Raw genomic sequence first — 16,293 nt, forward strand, 5'->3', positions numbered from 1 at the left:
CGAACGGCTGGACGGTTGCGGGGAGGCGACTGCGTAACCTTCGCTGTCGTAGTTGCATGTAACATGCCGATGCGCCGGTGGCGTTTTCACTTTTCACCATCGTGCAAACTGTCGCGTGGATTCGGAGGTTTTATTGGGCTATTGCCTTCTCTATGGGCCGTCCCCGTATGAGAATTTGTTGGACCATTGTGTGGATGGATCTGGGTCGGACGAGAGATCTTCTGCCAATACTTTTGGGCCGATGCGACTCCTTCTGAATAAGGTCACCAGCCTTCCCTCAACTTTACTTCGAGTTTGTATGACATCCTTAAACACCAAACCAGAAATCTTCACCCCTAAACTATATAAAATCATGCAATTTTGGTCCCATGGTAGTATGGATCTCTGGTTCAATTTCGGTCACATGGCAGTATGGATATTTGATTACTCTAACGTAGCATCCTAGTAATAAACAAAATAAAAGGTAGTGATCTGTGTTGAATCAAGCCGTCGGCGGCGAGGCTGAAAAGCCGCGTCTGCACCGGAAGCCAAGCCATCTGCACCAGAAGAAGAAAAGAGAAGAGAGGAGAGAACAACATAGAAGAGATTTACATATGGGTCCCACAATTTTTTTAGTTTTTATTTTGCTGCTTGGGATGCCATGTCAGTGAAACCAGAGATCCATGCTGTAATGGGATCGAAATTGCACGGTTTCATAATTTAGGGGGTGAATATTTCTGGTTTTGGAGTATAGGGATATTATACAAACTCGACGTAAAGTTGAGGGACAGCTGATGAACTTATTCCGACTCCTTCCGCTCACTTTTGTGTATTTGTTACTCTGTAGGCCGTTATAGTCCTAGTCGTTTGGGCCTTGGGCCATAACAAATCTGGCCTTCTCGTGTGGCTGTACCGTTGGAGTAGAGATCTTCCTATGGCTTTTGGTCCCTAGATATGGAACAAGTTCACTTTGACTCACTTAATTAGTGACCAAGTCTGATTCATATCCTCAAACCATAATACCAGTTATCTCGACCCCCAACTATTAAAATTGGTGCAATTTTACTCCCTTGACAGTTTTGTATGACGGTTTTGCTGATGTGGCGTTTACGTGGCAGGTTGATATGGCCTGTGATGTTGACGTGTGATGAGGACATCCTCCACTATTACCCGCTGGCAAAGACGCAAAAGTCGGGCGGCGACCGTGTGAGCCTCTGAATAATCCCACCTTACTTAGCTTGGGAGGAGGAAGCCACCTTAAAGGGAGAGCCACCCTTCCTCTATTGGACTAGTCTTTTAGGGAGATTGGGTCTTTCCCCGAGTGGGTGTGCTTATGAACTGTTGGGGTCCGGGCAACCTTAAGTTATTGGGCCTCGGCCAACCCCACCTGGGCCAGATTGTTATCATTTGGTATCAGAGCCGAGCCCTTGTTTAAGGGGGTGGGAATGATGAGGACATCCTCCACTATTACCCGTTGGCAAAGACGCAAAAGTCGAGCCTCTGAAAGTCGGGCGGTGACCGTGTGAGCCTCTGAGCAGTGGCGAACGCAGGATTAAAATAAAGATGGGGCGAAGATGCTCGTCTCAATAAGAACAACTAAACACAAAAAATACCATATTTATATTGTAATCATAGTATAATCAATAAATTAAGGAAAACAAAAAAAAATATTAAAATAAAGTAATAATTTTTACGCCATACATAATTCATCATACATAAAAAGATACTAGTAAACATATCAATTTGCAAATATGAGTCAATTCATAAAGCATGGTTAATAGATATCTTTTAAAAAATAAATATATGAGAAGATATCGCATACCCAGAATAAGATGATTATTATTTTGCTTAGAAGGGAGAGAGAGAAAAACATTAGGCACCTACCTATACTATAGTAGGGGACGGGGGTGAGTAGTGTCGAGGAATTGACTCAGGAAAGCATCACATACGCATGATTAAATTTGGACACTTGGGCTGCTTATTTATGGGCCAATTGTGAATTGGATGTGGTGGTAGGCGGCCCAAGAAGGATATGGAGGATTGGGGCGGCGCGGGCCGTAGCTGGGCCGGCCGCCCAACCCCGCCTAATGGGTGGTACCGCCCCTGCCTCTAAGAGAGCCACCATGTGTGAGCCTCTGAGAGAGCCACCATTCCCCTATTGGACTAGTCTTTTAGGGAGATTTGGCATTTCCCCGAGTGGGTATGCCAATGAACTGTTGGGGTCCGGACAACCTTAAGTTATTGGGCCTCGGCCAACCCCACCTGGGCCGGATTGTTATCAACGTGGCACTTAGAAGGTATTAGAATTAAATATATATATGTGGGACCTATCGTCATTAAAAAAATGGGCCCATCGACATGTGGGTCCCACTGAAATTTAGGGCCCACATGTCATCCACTATCTCCTCATTCCTCCCCCTCTCTCTCTATTTCTCGGTCGTCTTCAGGGGAGATCTGGAGTGGCAGCGGTGGCGGGCGGGTGAGAGCCGGAGCGGCGGTGTTGGCCGGGAGCAGCAGTCTCGTGGCTCGTCAAGTGATGCATCCCCGCCAATCCCACCGCCCACACCTACCTCCACCCTCCCTCCTCGCTCTCTCCGTCTCCGAGAATGGTTGCATCCAATAGGCGCTGCTCCGGTTTGACGTCTCTACGCCCATGCTTGAGGTCATCGCGCTGTCGTTGCCCCCGCCCCCGCTGCATTGTGGCGGCTCAGTGTTCGCCCACTCTCACTGGCGCAGCTCGAGAGTGCACGCCCACGCTCTTCCGGCGGAAGAAGTTTGTTGCGGCTGTCGTGGGTGACTGGATCTACGTCGTCGGTGGGTCCACACGCACCGCACGGTCGAGGAGTACGACCCGGAAGCCGTGTGGCGTGTGGTCGGCGAGGCGCCGTGGCGGAGGGATGGGTGTGCCGGCGCGAGTGCGGGAGGCGTGTTGTAGCCACCAAGGGCGTCGTGGTGTCCGGCTCGAGACGGCCAAGAAAGAGAGAAGGGAGAGAGAGGACCTCACAAATTTTTTTTAATGATGAATGGGTCCGATATATATGTTTTTAATTCTAATGCCAGCTAAATGCCATGTTATCCTCACAGACCAGGTTAACACTGTCACGTAGATGTCATGTCAGCATAATCGTCCTCCAAAATCATTAAGATAGCCAAATTACATTGGTTTTAATAATTAAGGGGTCAAAATATCCGGTATTATGGTTAAAGGTTACGAATGATCACTGCTTAAAGGAGTCAAAGTGAACTTATTCCCCCGTATATTGAAACCTGATCTCATGATGTCTTGGGACTATAGTGGCCATCGACGATTGGCCGCCGGGGCGACCTCGTTATTGTCCGCTGCAACCTTGAGAGCATATTCGGGGCAGGAATCCTTTGGGGGCATCATACAAGCACCGAGGGACCGACTAGCACGTGAGAATCATGGAATCAGCTTTTCACAGACACGCCTGCCTGCCACTAAACAGTAGTAGGCCAGGGTAGTCGGTATAGAATGCAATACAATGAAAAGCAAACGCTAAATGTTTGTGCTAATCCCTCGCAAAATAAAAGTTCATCCCTAATCGTGGGTAGCTTGACGGCAATAATTGAATAAACAATCTTTCTTTGCGCATTGAATACAAGTACGGGAGTAGTAGGCCGCAATGATCGCGGCGGCCACGGACACCGGCTCTCCTGCATCAATATGGTCATAGACAGGTGACAGGTGGTGAGGATATCAGCGAGTATCAAACCGGATCAGGCTATCCGCGTCGCGTGCTAGTTGCTACTGTCTCCCGCATTCCGACGACACACTCGTCACGCATGCATGAGGCGCTATACCATTGTTTTCTTTGTGAAGTTCTTTCAGTATGGACTCTTGTATTAATCCTATCCTATAGGCATTGTGAATTTGTTGTCAGGTGAATGATTTTCATTCTAAGAAGTGTAACAACTCCACGAAAATAAGGATAAGGTTCAGGTAAAATGCAGGCATGCATGGTCCCGGTAGTCCACATTTTCATGTCCACCATGTTCCAAGACATTTGCATGGTTCGCACTAAACAAGGGTGCATTTCGTCCAGCCAATCCTCAAAGATTCACCAGAGCACCTCCGAACGAGCAACGAGCATCAGACAGCAATCAAATCCTTAATCCTCCAAGACGGATTGAGATCAAATGCAGTTGCTATTGTAACTGCACAATAGCAACTGCACTCAATCATGGCCATCCGTTTTCAGATCCAGTGGCTCTAGATGACTGCTACAGTACAGGTATAATAGTACATCTCTGCTACAGTACCACTTCACATCCTGGCCTTCCATTCTAGATCATGTGATGCACATGTAACTGCTTAAGTTACAGTTACAATAACAACTGCACAGGATCTTGATCCTCAAAGACAAACCAATGCCACTTCAAAGGATGCATATTGATCGAACTAGACACATGGCTGATAAATGATAAAGCAGGGTACTCATCAAAAGGTCTGAAACTCCGAACATCTGAAGAACAAGCTGCAAGGCCAAACGCCTTCGAGATAGTTCACGGAAACGACACCTCTCCTCTCACCCCCATTTTGTCACAAAAGCAGGACTCGAGAAAACGACTAAAAGCATTACACACGGACACAGACACAAGACCATCACCACTGATCATCGCACACGACTTTTATTCTAGCAACAAAGGCAGAGGGCAGCAGGCCACGGGCGCAAACTCTCCCAACTCCACAGATCACGGCGACGACCAATGCAGCTCCAGCACACCGCATTTCTGCAAACATAAGCAACAACCAGATCGCATCATCATATCAGCCTTTTTCTTTTCGGCGAGATCATTAGTACTAGTAGCAAGTTTAACAATTCAAAAGATGGCAGGTAAGCTATCGGCCACTCTATGACGTCCTTGTTGCTGTCGGTTACGTGAAATCAATGTGCAAAAATTTCTACTCCTCATCAAGAAAGTTGATAATGGTGCTCGTAAACAAGTTGCAGCGAGCGATGTTGGGATGAGGCAGCTTACACCAGGGGACGATCTTCCAGCGCTGGTTGTCGCCCTCGCACCACTTCCAGAGCGCGACGGTGGTGCCGTCGCGGACGCCGCCGTGGTCCTTGTCGCCGTGGAGGGCGTCGAAGTTGAGGTAGATGTTGTTCACCATGCGGATGCAGCGGAAGCCGTGCCCGACGTCGCGGCTCTCCGTCCACAGCACCGACTCGTCCTGGTATCCGGGGTTGTACGGCACCAGCTTCACCTGTTTGATCGGATCAAACAAACAAGCAGCCATGGCATTTGTTCATCACTTTTAACAGGCAAATCAAGAAGGATAGATCGATGTACTAGTAGTGAGGATGGATGCTTACAGGGTGGCCTTCGCCTTGGGAGTGCTTGATGGCCTCGCCGGTGACCCTGTTGACGAGGGCGAAGGCGGGGTAGCCTTCCTCGTCCTTGATGCTGTTGCTGTGCCTCATGTCCTTGATCCAGTGCTGGTACTCGTCGCGAGGGTTGGTGGGGGCGAGGCAGACGGAGCCGCCGCGGACGGTGACGCTGAAGCCCTCGTCGGCCTTGCAGAAGATGCGGACGGTGGGCTCGTTGCCGCCGCGGGGTGCGTTGGCGCTGCCGCCGGCGTAGGCCTCGTCGCCCCAGGGGAGGATCTTCCAGCACTGGTTGTCGCCCTTGGCCCACTCCCAGAGCACGATGGTGGTGCCGTCGTGCACGCCGCCGTGGTCCTTGTCGCCGTGGAACGCGTCGAAGTTGAGGCGGATGTTGTTCAGCATGCGGATGCAGCGGAAGCTCTTGCCCACGTCGCCGCTCTCCGTCCACAGCACCGACTCGTCCGGGTACTCCGGGTTGAACGGCGCCAGCTTCACCTGAAACCACCACCACCACGACGCACGCATCACACAAAGAGTGAGTCAGCAAAACCAACGCCGACGGCGACGGCGCCACGGATCAAGATGGCTCACGGCACGCGCGTACCGGGTGGCCCTGGCCGAGGGAGTGCTTGATGGCGAGGCCGGTGGCCTTGTTGACGAGCGCGAACGCCGGGTTGCCCTCCTCGTCCTTGATCTTGGCGCTGAAGCGCATGTCCTTGTACCAGTGCTGGTGCTCGTCGCGCGGGTTGGTCGGGGCGAGGACGACGTTCCCCTCGCGCACGGCGACGCAGTACCCCTCGTCGGCGCGGCAGAAGATCTTGAAGGTGGGCTGGTGCGCGCCGCCGCCGCCGCCGCCGTGGTGCTGGGGCGGCTGGTCTTGGCCATGGTGGCCGTGGTGCCCGAAGCCGAACATCTTGCTCTCTTCGGGAGGTTTTGGGGAGGGTTGTGTTGTGTGAGTGTGATGGATCAAACGTGAGACGAGGCGATGAGAAGCTGCGCCTCCTTGGGGGTCCCCATTTATAGAAGGGATTTACTGCCCATTTGTTACTGATTTACTGCTTGGAGTGAAGGAAAAAAAAAATCCCGGGTGAGACGAAACGCGTGGTGTGGTGTGGGGTGCCTCGTGTCCATGGCGTGTGGGGTCCAGACCGGAGGAACGTTCTGGATGCTGGGCGTGATTACGTGATTACGGATGAGCTGTGTTGATTAGCGACGATCGGTTGGTTAAATGGAACCCATCTGTACCAAGTGATGGCTCACGCCTCACACGCTTGACCTGATTACTGCCTCACCTGCTGTCGAAGAAAAATCTAACCCTTCCTAAAGGTAATGCAGAATTTGTCGTTTGCAGTATGCCCAGCTTTTACTGGGACGAGATTTTTCACTTGGAACCCATCAACCCAACGGGTGAAGTGTATTTGTTCGAGAGTGTGTTCTGTTTTGCCAACGACAACATTTTTTCAAATGAAAAGAAATGCAGTGAGGTCATTTGGAGTACCGGTAATCGGTTCGCGTTGGCTTCACGCTAGTAAAGCACCGTGTGAGGAAAAAATAAAGAAAAAGGCAGAGCATAAACCGGCCGTATCAATGTATCATGTACTACAGTTGTTACAGATACTGTTCAGTAGTTTTGCCTCTTGGACAAACCAATACTCCTATCATGCAGGTTTGCACATCTAGGATGGTCGAGAGATAGCTGTTAGTATTTGCATCACTGATAACCTGTTTGACGTGTTGCCTTTGTGAGCCCAGGCCAAGGGGATCAAGCACTCTGTGATTCTCTCCCTAATCAGCTTGGGCGAAGTTTAATATTACCCTCACGTACGTGTGCTTGTCACCTGCTCGCCACATGTCCAAGCCTCATACAGACAGAGATATGGAGGAGTATAAACAAAGAGGGGGAAGGATGGAAGATCAAGAGGAAAGACTGAGCTTTTCTTCTCACATTAAACAAAGTGTTTGCTGTGCTTTTTGTCCATCTCGGAATAAAAGAAAGTGTCTATTGTGTGGTGCAGTACATGCATGTTTGACGAGTGATCACTGCCTGATGCGTGCACCCGACGACACATGGCATGATTCGCGCACGAGAAATACAGCGGGATTCCCGATCGGAGCGCGGGTCCGTCCGATCAGCCTTCCCACCTCCACTGCCTACAGCAAAAGTAGCAAAACGGCGACGCCCATCGTCGAGTTTGAGGTATCGCTTTCCTCGTTTGCCGACAGATTTTACCGTGGCACACGATTGAGATTTTCAGAGATGGATACACAAAAGAGCATCTCATTCTACCGGAGTACTCCACGGATCGCAGTGTGCACGTTTTCTGATCCAAAAGGGGCACACCACCTTACGCCGATTGAACGGACGGCGATTGATAAAGGCCGGAGTGAAAAAAAATTTTACTGTACTCTCGCGAGCGGATAAGATCGTACAGTGTATATCAGTATGATTCCTCACATCGCCCACGCGGTAGTACTGCCATCACGCAGCGTGTCTCTCCGAGCCCAGAACGTTCGTACTGCACCCATATGCTTTGCTTTACCTTTTCAGTTTTCTTTTCCTTTTTTTTATAACTTTCAGTTTTTTTCCCCTCTCCCTGTCTTTATTCGTAAAGTCTACCTGCTGCGATTTGCAGACATCAGAGCGGACACCATGATTGCGCCGCGAGCACTATATTATTAATATCTGGTCCCACCTGTCATATACACACCGTGTCTTAGAGCCCGTGCTACAGCTGGCTATAAATCTGTAGCCCACTACTCTTCTCTCTTTATTTATCTTCTTAAAATATGTTTATAGTTGGTTTATAGTCTGCTATTGTACATGCTCTTGCTCTTAGTGATAAACTCCAACCGTTTGTGCGTAGTACTAGTACGCCCCAATGCGGCGAGCAGCGAGCGCCACCAGCTCACTACACGTCAAAGGCAAGGCTCGATGGGCGATGGCTCAGCAGCGGACGTGGCGTCCCGAAAGAGAGGAACGTTTTCTTGTGAAAACTGTGGAAGGTGTGCTCTGTCTATAAACGGGCCGTGATCATGGGAATGATTGGGGTTACGTGATGACAGTATGTGGTACTCGACTACTCGTGTACTTCCACACTCCACGCGATGACGCGACACGGCCGAACGCCCGGGCACCCATCGTCCCGGCCAGCACCCTCCTCGCGGCCGTGCGGGCGTACAGGTGGACAATTGCAGATGGCTTCTGGCCCAACAATATTGGGCTCGATACTTTTTGGAATAAGTTCATCTGAGGTTCCTTGACTTGTCAACGAATCCGATTTTTCGTCCTTAAACCCCAAAACCAGATATAACGGGTCCCTCAACTATCAAAACTGGTACAGTTAAGGTCCCTCGGCGGTTTAGATGGTGGTTTTGGCTGACGTGTCACCTACGTGGCGAATTTGACTCGGTCTTCATATGACGTGACATTGACGTGGCGCTTACGTGGCAATTCGACCGAAAAAAAAAATCCCGTGGAGCCCACATGTCAGTTTCATATACAAATTAATAAAAAACGGTGGGGCCCACATGGGCCCCACATGTCATTCTCACCCCTCATCTTCTTCCTCCTCTCTCCCCATCTCTTGTCGTCTTCATCTCTCTCCCCTCTCCTCCCTCCTCTCGCTTGCAGAGATAAGAAGCGGCGCGCGGGCGCCGGCCGGAGGGAGGAAAGGAGCGGGACGCATGCGCAGGAGGCGGTCGGCGACCGGCAAGAAAGGAGTAGCATCCTCCGCAAGGAGAAGGACGCACACCTCACCATCGCGGCCCCTGCCACGTTTTCCATTGTCCTCCGCGCCGCTCACCGACCTCGACGGCGTCCTCGCCATGAGTGGTGGCGGGCGAGCTCCCGCTTCTCCCCACCTGCTTCCCCGCCGCCCCTGTCGAAGACGACGACGCCGATGGTGATGGGTTTGAGGAGGGCACCGGGCCACCGATGCGTCGATCGGGCGTCGGCAGCTCGGGAGCAGGGTGGTGGCGGCTCGCAGGGCCGCATGGTGCAAGCGACGGCGGTGTCAAGGAGGGTGTCAGCGGCGCGTGGGGCCCCAGGGCGCAAGCGGTAGTTACTGGCGGCGGCGGCGCGGGAGCGGGGTGTCGGGATGCAAGCAGCGCTGTGGAGGAGAGCGTCGTCGGCGTCGAGCGCCCTTGATCTGGTCGGCCGCCAGCTTCCGGAAGTGAACGGTGAGCACGTCGCCATTTTCTCCTTCCCCTCTCCACGACTTCACAGGGATTGGAAACTGCTTGCTGCAGTTGCTGTTTGATTCTATTTCTACAATTCTACTCACGATACAATCCATTATTTCCCTCAGTAAATCCCATTGAAATTTGAACAAATTTCAGTGCCAAAATGTTCACTCACATCACACTGATGCATCATGACAAACAAATGTTCGCTCTACACACTTCCGAACCACCGGATTTCGGCGGCGGCTGCTGCTGCGACGGAGTGCAGATTCATCACCCTGACAAGGCTTCTGCCGTCCTCGCCGTACCTGATGAGGTGGCCGTACATCCGCAGCCAGTGGTCGGAGGCCTCATCGACGGTGCGGTAGGTCCAGATGTGTGGTCTGAGCCAGAGGCAGTCAACGAGGTCACCTCACGCGCCTCGTCTTCCACGCTGATAGCAGTTGCCGGGGGGGGGGGGGGGTCTTCGTCTAGTGCTCCAGCCGCGAGCGAGGCCGACGCAGCCACAACCGGCACACGACGCCATCGAAGGTCCGTGACGTGCCTGTCGTCGGACCAAATACCGGCGATGCCGAGGCCGGGCAAGCACTCGACGAGGTCAGCCTCAGCTCCGTCACCGTTCCCGTCTCAGTGGTAGCAGCCGAAGCAGGTGGAGGGGCTGGAGATCATCGAGATGGCCACCGGCGAGCGGCTGTCCCGCCTGCTTCGTGCGCCGCCGCTCCGGCCGCCGTCGCCCCACTCCGCCCGCCTCCCTAGTCCACATCGTAGGAAAGAAGAGAGAGATGATAGCGGGAAGAAGGGAGCAGTGAGGATGACAGGTGAGGCCCACATGGGTCCCACTTATTATTATTATTATTTGTGTGTGAAACAGACATGTGGGTCCCACCAATTTTATTATTTTTCTGGATCAAATTGCCACGTAAGCGTCACGCCAGCGCAACGTCAGATAAAGACCGAGTCAAAATCGCCACGTAGATGCCACGTCAGCCAAAACCACTCTCTAAACCACTGAGGGACCTTATCTGCACCGGTTTTAATAGTTGAGGGATCCGTCGTATCTGGTTTTGGGGTTGAAGGACGAAAATCGGATTCGTTGACAAGTGAAGGGACCTCGGATGAACTTATTCCATACTTTTTCCACAAAATTGGCGACATAACGGCCCATCCAAGGAGCGTCCGACATACTGAGTACAAACACTATGGGCCGATATGGAGAAAACAAGTTGGGTGGCTACCATGGGCCATGCCGCCTGTCTGAGAAGGAATAAGTCTATTTTTCCCTCGGTCATATCTTACCGTGGATCGAATCGCTCCCCTCAAACAAAAAACTGAGTATAATAGATCCCTCAACTTTAAAAACCGATGCAATTTATAGTTTTATACTCCTTCGGTGGTTTGAGAAATGGTTTTTCGTTGACGTGGCAAGTTGTCCACGGTCAAAATCACTAACTCAGTGCATGGCCCCAAATGTCAGAGAGATGCAAAACATATACTACAGTGGACCCTACATGTCAAGCACAACCCTTTTCTCCTTCCACATCTCTTCTTCGTCTCTCTCGATCGGGAAGGGCAGCATGGCGGTGGCGGTGGTGGGGCGGAACATGCGTCTCCTGCAGTACCTGTTGGAATTAATAGATAGGCTAAGGCCCATTTGAAGATTAATTCTTTGGAAAATCACAAAAGCCCACCTCATGGGATGGCATGCATATGGAATTTAGTACCACCTTACTTATTCTAGGAGAGGGGGATCTCCTTAAAAGGGAGGATGCCCTCCTAGCCACTTGAAGCATGTGTGGTGGAGAGAAGATGGGGAATACACGCGCGCGCTCGCTCACCTCCCCTAGCCTGGCCTAGCAGGGCAGGCGGCGCGCGTGCACGACGTACGTGTCGAATGGTCCGCAAAATTGGCTCCTCACCCTTGCACAGATGCAGCCTCCTTTTGCAGTTTTGTTTTGCTGCAGGAAAATTCGGATTTGTTTTGTTGTTGGAAACATTCCGAAAAATCCGGTGCGTGAAAACGGCGTGGAGTCCGGATAAGTTACGCGCGACTTATCCGGCTCGGTTACGCAGAGTGTAGATCGTGCGGGAGCCCTGATCAAGCGATCTATCTCTATATAAACCGTGTCGCCGCCTTCACGCAACACACACGAAATCAATCTAGGGTTTGCCTCCTCTGTGCTGCGCCGTTGCCCGTAGACTACTCCATCCCGCTCGCCGGCGTGCACCTGCGATCGGGAGAGTAGGTCTCCGGAACCTCTGCCTTCGACGTCCTGCACCGGGAGAAGGCGGCAATAAGGTTTTTGGGAAGCGCTTCGCGCGACTGCTCCCTGTTCGTCCGCGACGGCTCGCCTTCCTCTCCGCTCGCGTGCTGCGCGCCTTCGTCGACGCTCGCAACCGCGAGTAGTTCCTGCCGAGCAACCGGTCTTTCCGCCACCTCGGTATGTGATCGACATGTTGCGCATATTTGATCTGTTCATGTTTTACTGCTTAGTTTACATGTGTAGATCTAATGATGCGTTAATGCTAGTATACATCTGTAATCTCATGATTTATTTATGGAATATATTAAATCATTATATGCCTATATTCTCAACAATCCAAAAACCTTATTATAGGCGTTGTGATTTTACTATGGCTGGTTTTGCCGATGCACTGATGCCTACCGGTGTGCACTTTAAGAGATGGCAGATCAGGGTCATCCTGCGGCTGACAGCTATGAAATGCTTCTGGGTGAGTACTGGCAAGCCTATGGGCGTTCTTAACGCTGATCAGTAGAAAGAATTCGATGAGGCCACTACTCTCTTTGTGGGATGCATTCTTAGCGTGCTTGGCGATCGTCTGGTCAAGGTGTATATGCATATGTCCAACGCTAAGGAGTTGTGGGATGCACTGATACTAAATTCGGTGTTACTGATGCTAGCAATGATCTGTATATCATGGAGCAGTTTCATGACTACAAGATGGCTGACAACCGTTCTGTAGTCGAACAGGCTCATGAGATACAAACCATGGCTAAGGAACTCGAACTCCTTAAGTGTGTCTTACCCGACAAATTTGTGGCCGGGTGCATTATTGCGAAACTACCTCCATCTTGGAGAGGTTTCGGTACTGCACTTAAACACAAGAGACAGGAATACTCCGTTGAGGGGTTGATAGCATCTCTTGATGTTGAGGAGAAAGCTCGGGAAAAAAGATGCCGCGTCTAAGGGCAATGGTGGGAAGTCCACTGCCAATGTTGTGCACAAGGCCCAGAACAAGAGCAAGGGGAAATACAAAGCTCAGCAGACCACCAACTTCAAGAAGAAGAACAACAACAACAATCCTAATCAGGATGAGAGGACTTGCTTTGTGTGTGGTCAACCTGGCCATCTGGCCAGGAAGTGTCCACAACGCAAGGGGATGAAGGCACCTGCAGGGCAGACCTCTAAGTCTGCTAATGTGACCATTGGCAACACTGGAGATGGAAGCGGGTATGGTAATTTACCTACTGTTTTTTCAGTTAATCAGTCTACTAATTGGTGGGTTGATACAGGGGCCAATGTACATGTTTGTGCTGACATCTCATTGTTTTCTTCTTATCAGGTCGCACGGGGTTCCACCGTCCTAATGGGGAATGGATCACATGCTTCTGTTTATGGTGTTGGCACGGTAGATCTGAAGTTTACTTCGGGATAGATCGTGCAGCTGAAGAACGTGCAGCATGTCCCTTCTATCGACAGGAATCTTGTTAGTGGCTCCCGTCTGACTAGAGACGGATTTAAGTTGGTTTTTGAGTCTAATAAAGTAGTCGTGTCTAAATATGGATATTTTATTGGTAAAGGTTATGAGTGCGGAGGTCTGTTCCGCTTTTCTCTTTCTGATTTCTGCAATAAGTCTATGAACCATATTTGTGGCAGTGTGGATGATGAGGCTAATGTATGGCACTCACGTTTATGTCATATTAATTTTGGCTTGATGTCTCGGCTTTTCAGCATGTGTTTAATTCCTAAGTTTTCCATTGTTAAAGGTTCTAAGTGCCATAGTTGTGTGCAATAAAAGCAACCTCGCAAGCCTCACAAGGCTGCTGAGGAGAGAAACTTGGCACCTCTAGAACTTCTACACTCAGATCTCTGTGAAATGAATGGGGTGTTGATGAAGGGTGGAAAACGATATTTCATGACGTTGATTGATGATGCTACTAGATTTTGCGATGTGTACTTGTTGAAAACGAAAGACGAGGCTCTAGACTATTTTAAAATTTATAAGGCAGAAGTTGAAAATCAACTTGATAGAAAGATAAAAAGACTTAGGTCTGATCGTGGTGGAGAGTTTTTCTCAAACGAGTTTGACTTATTCTGTGAGGAACATGGCGTTATACATGAGAGGACGCCTCTCTATTCTCCCGAGTCTAATGGGATTGCTGAAAGGAAGAACCGCACACTGACCGACTTGGTGAATGCCATGTTGGACACCGCGGGATTACCTAAGGCATGGTGGGAGGAGGCATTATTGACCTCGAATCATGTGTTAAATAGAGTTCCTAACAAAAATAAGGACAAAACACCATATGAGATATGGACTGGGAGAAAACCATCACTTTCTTACTTGCGCACATGGGGGTGCTTGGCGAAAGTCAATGTACCAATAACGAAGAAGCGCAAACTTGGACCTAAGACTGTGGACTGTGTCTTTCTGGGATATGCTCACCACAGCATTGCTTATAGATTTTTAATAGTTAAATCTGAGGTACCTGACATGCATGTTGGTACAATTATGGAGTCTCGTGATGCTACCTTCTTTGAGAGCTTTTTCCCAATGAAGGATACACATAGTAGTTCTAGCCAACCCTCTGAAATAATTCCCAGTTCAATCACACCGCCAGAACAAACGAACAAACTGAACATATGCAAGTCAAAGGACAGCTAAGTCTTTTGGTGATGATTTCACTGTGTACCTCGTGGATGATTTCAGAAGTATACGCATCTCCTGATGCAGACTACTGGAAGGAGGCTGTCCGTAGTGAAATGGATTCCATTATCGCTAACGGGACTTGGGAGGTGACAGAGCGACCCTATGGGTGTAAACCTGTGGGGTGCAAGTGGGTGTTCAAGAAGAAGCTCAGGCCTGACGGTACTATTGAAAAGTACAAGGCTCGGCTTGTTGCTAAGGGCTATACTCAGAAAGAAGGCGAAGATTTCTTTGACACTTACTCACCTGTTGCTAGATTGACCACAATTCGTGTGCTACTTTCCCTAGCAGCCTCACATGGTCTTCTCGTTCATCAAATGGACGTTAAGACTGCTTTTCTTAATGGAGAGCTGGATGAGGAGATCTATATGGATCAACCTGATGGGTTTGTAGTTGAAGGTCAAGAAGGCAAAGTGTGCAAATTGTTGAAGTCTTTGTATGGTCTGAAACAAGCTCCTAAGCAATGGCATGAGAAATTTGACAAAACATTGACATCTGCAGGCTTTGCAGTCAATGAGGCAGATAAATGTGTGTACTATCTCCATGGTGGGGTTGAGGGAGTTATTCTGTGCTTGTATGTTGATGACATACTGATATTTGGGACAAACCTTGAGATGATAAATGAGGTTAAATCATTCTTGTATCAAAATTTTGATATGAAGGATTTGGGAGTAGCTGATGTTATCCTAAACATTAAGCTAATTAGATGTGAGAATGGGATTACACTCTTGCAGTCCCATTATGTGGAGAAGATCTTGAATCACTTTGGCTACATTGATAGTAAGCCTTCTCCAACACCTTATGATCCTAGCTTGTTGCTTCGCAAGAACAAGAGAATTGCTAGGAATCAACTGGAATACTCTCAAATTATTGGCTCGCTGATGTACCTGGCTAGTGCAACTAGGCCTGATATCTCCTTTGCTGTGAGCAAGTTGAGCCGGTTTACCTCTAATCCGGGAGATGATCACTGGCGTGCGCTTGAGCGAGTAATGCGCTATCTGAAAGGTACTATAGAATTGAGGCTTCACTATTCTGGGTATCCTACGGTACTGGAGGGATATAGTGATTCTAACTAGATCTCTGATGTGGATGAGATCAAAGCCACTAGTGGATATGTCTTCACACTGGGTGGTGGTGCTGTTTCGTGGAGGTCTTGCAAACAGACTATTTTGACGAGGTCAACCATGGAAGCAGAACTGACGACACTGGATACTGCTACTGTTGAGGCAAAATGGCTGCGTGATCTATTAATGGATTTGCCTATTATTGAAAAACCGGTGCCGACTATCCTTATTCACTGTGACAATCAAACGGTAATTGTCAAAGTCAATAGTTCTAAGGATAATATGAAATCGTCTAGACATGTGAAAAGACGATTGAAGTCTGTCAGGAAATTAAGAAACTCCGGAGTTATAACGTTGGATTACATCCAAACAGTTAGAAACCTGGCAGATCCCTTCACGAAGGAACTATCACGAAATGTGATAGATAATGCATCGAAAGAGATGGGTTTGAGACCCATGTGAGTTATACTATGGTGGTAACCCAGTCTATGTGATCGGAGATCCCGTAAATTAGAACCTGGGAAAAACAAACCATTAGTAAACTAGAGGAGAGTACCAATCTATACCCTCTCTAAATGAAGATGCATGTACTTTCGTGAGCTGCAAGGCAGGTTAGCTATGCCTTAATGAGTTCTGTTGGCTTTAATTAGCGAAGATGCTGTCCTGCAGAGCATTCTTGAAAGAACTCACCTTTGTAAGCTTGACTGTTGGTCGCAGTCTATGAAGATTTTGGGTGAATCTTCTAGGAAGCTTACTAAAGACCTAGGAGT

At 49.4% G+C, this 16,293-nt stretch overlaps 1 protein-coding gene and 2 long non-coding RNA genes across 3 annotated transcripts; 2 read left to right on the forward strand and 1 right to left on the reverse strand.

Annotated features, from left to right (window-relative positions):
• Nucleotides 1-4,227: 4,227 nt before the first annotated feature.
• On the reverse strand, nucleotides 4,228-6,317 carry LOC4332715 (ricin B-like lectin R40C1). The gene is made up of 4 exons (NM_001417638.1): nucleotides 5,935-6,317; nucleotides 5,319-5,825; nucleotides 4,981-5,209; nucleotides 4,228-4,731 (listed from the first exon to the last, which is right to left on the reverse strand). Coding segments are annotated over exons 1-4 (1,047 nt in total). The 5' UTR covers nucleotides 6,244-6,317; the 3' UTR covers nucleotides 4,228-4,729.
• A 2,619-nt stretch (nucleotides 6,318-8,936) lies between these two features.
• On the forward strand, nucleotides 8,937-10,424 carry LOC112938291 (uncharacterized). The gene is made up of 2 exons (XR_003241399.2): nucleotides 8,937-9,509; nucleotides 9,669-10,424. It is a non-coding gene; the product is annotated as an uncharacterized lncRNA (long non-coding RNA).
• A 1,386-nt stretch (nucleotides 10,425-11,810) lies between these two features.
• LOC136355757 (uncharacterized) lies at nucleotides 11,811-13,467 on the forward strand. Its single transcript, XR_010740099.1, has 3 exons — nucleotides 11,811-11,950; nucleotides 12,128-12,982; nucleotides 13,095-13,467. It is a non-coding gene; the product is annotated as an uncharacterized lncRNA (long non-coding RNA).
• Nucleotides 13,468-16,293: the final 2,826 nt, after the last annotated feature.

The sequence above is a fragment of the Oryza sativa genome, chromosome 3, assembly GCF_034140825.1.
Source record: "Oryza sativa Japonica Group chromosome 3, ASM3414082v1".
NCBI lineage: Eukaryota > Viridiplantae > Streptophyta > Magnoliopsida > Poales > Poaceae > Oryza > Oryza sativa.

Coding starts and splice junctions, on each gene's coding strand:
- LOC4332715 (NM_001417638.1), bottom strand. CDS start 6,243: ATGTTCGGCTTCGGGCACCACGGCCACCATGGCCAAGACCAGCCGCCC. Junction 5,826..5,934: donor CCCTCGGCCAGGGCCACCCG/GTACGCGCGTGC, acceptor TGGTGGTTTCAG/GTGAAGCTGGCGCCGTTCAA. Junction 5,210..5,318: donor CCCAAGGCGAAGGCCACCCT/GTAAGCATCCAT, acceptor CCGATCAAACAG/GTGAAGCTGGTGCCGTACAA.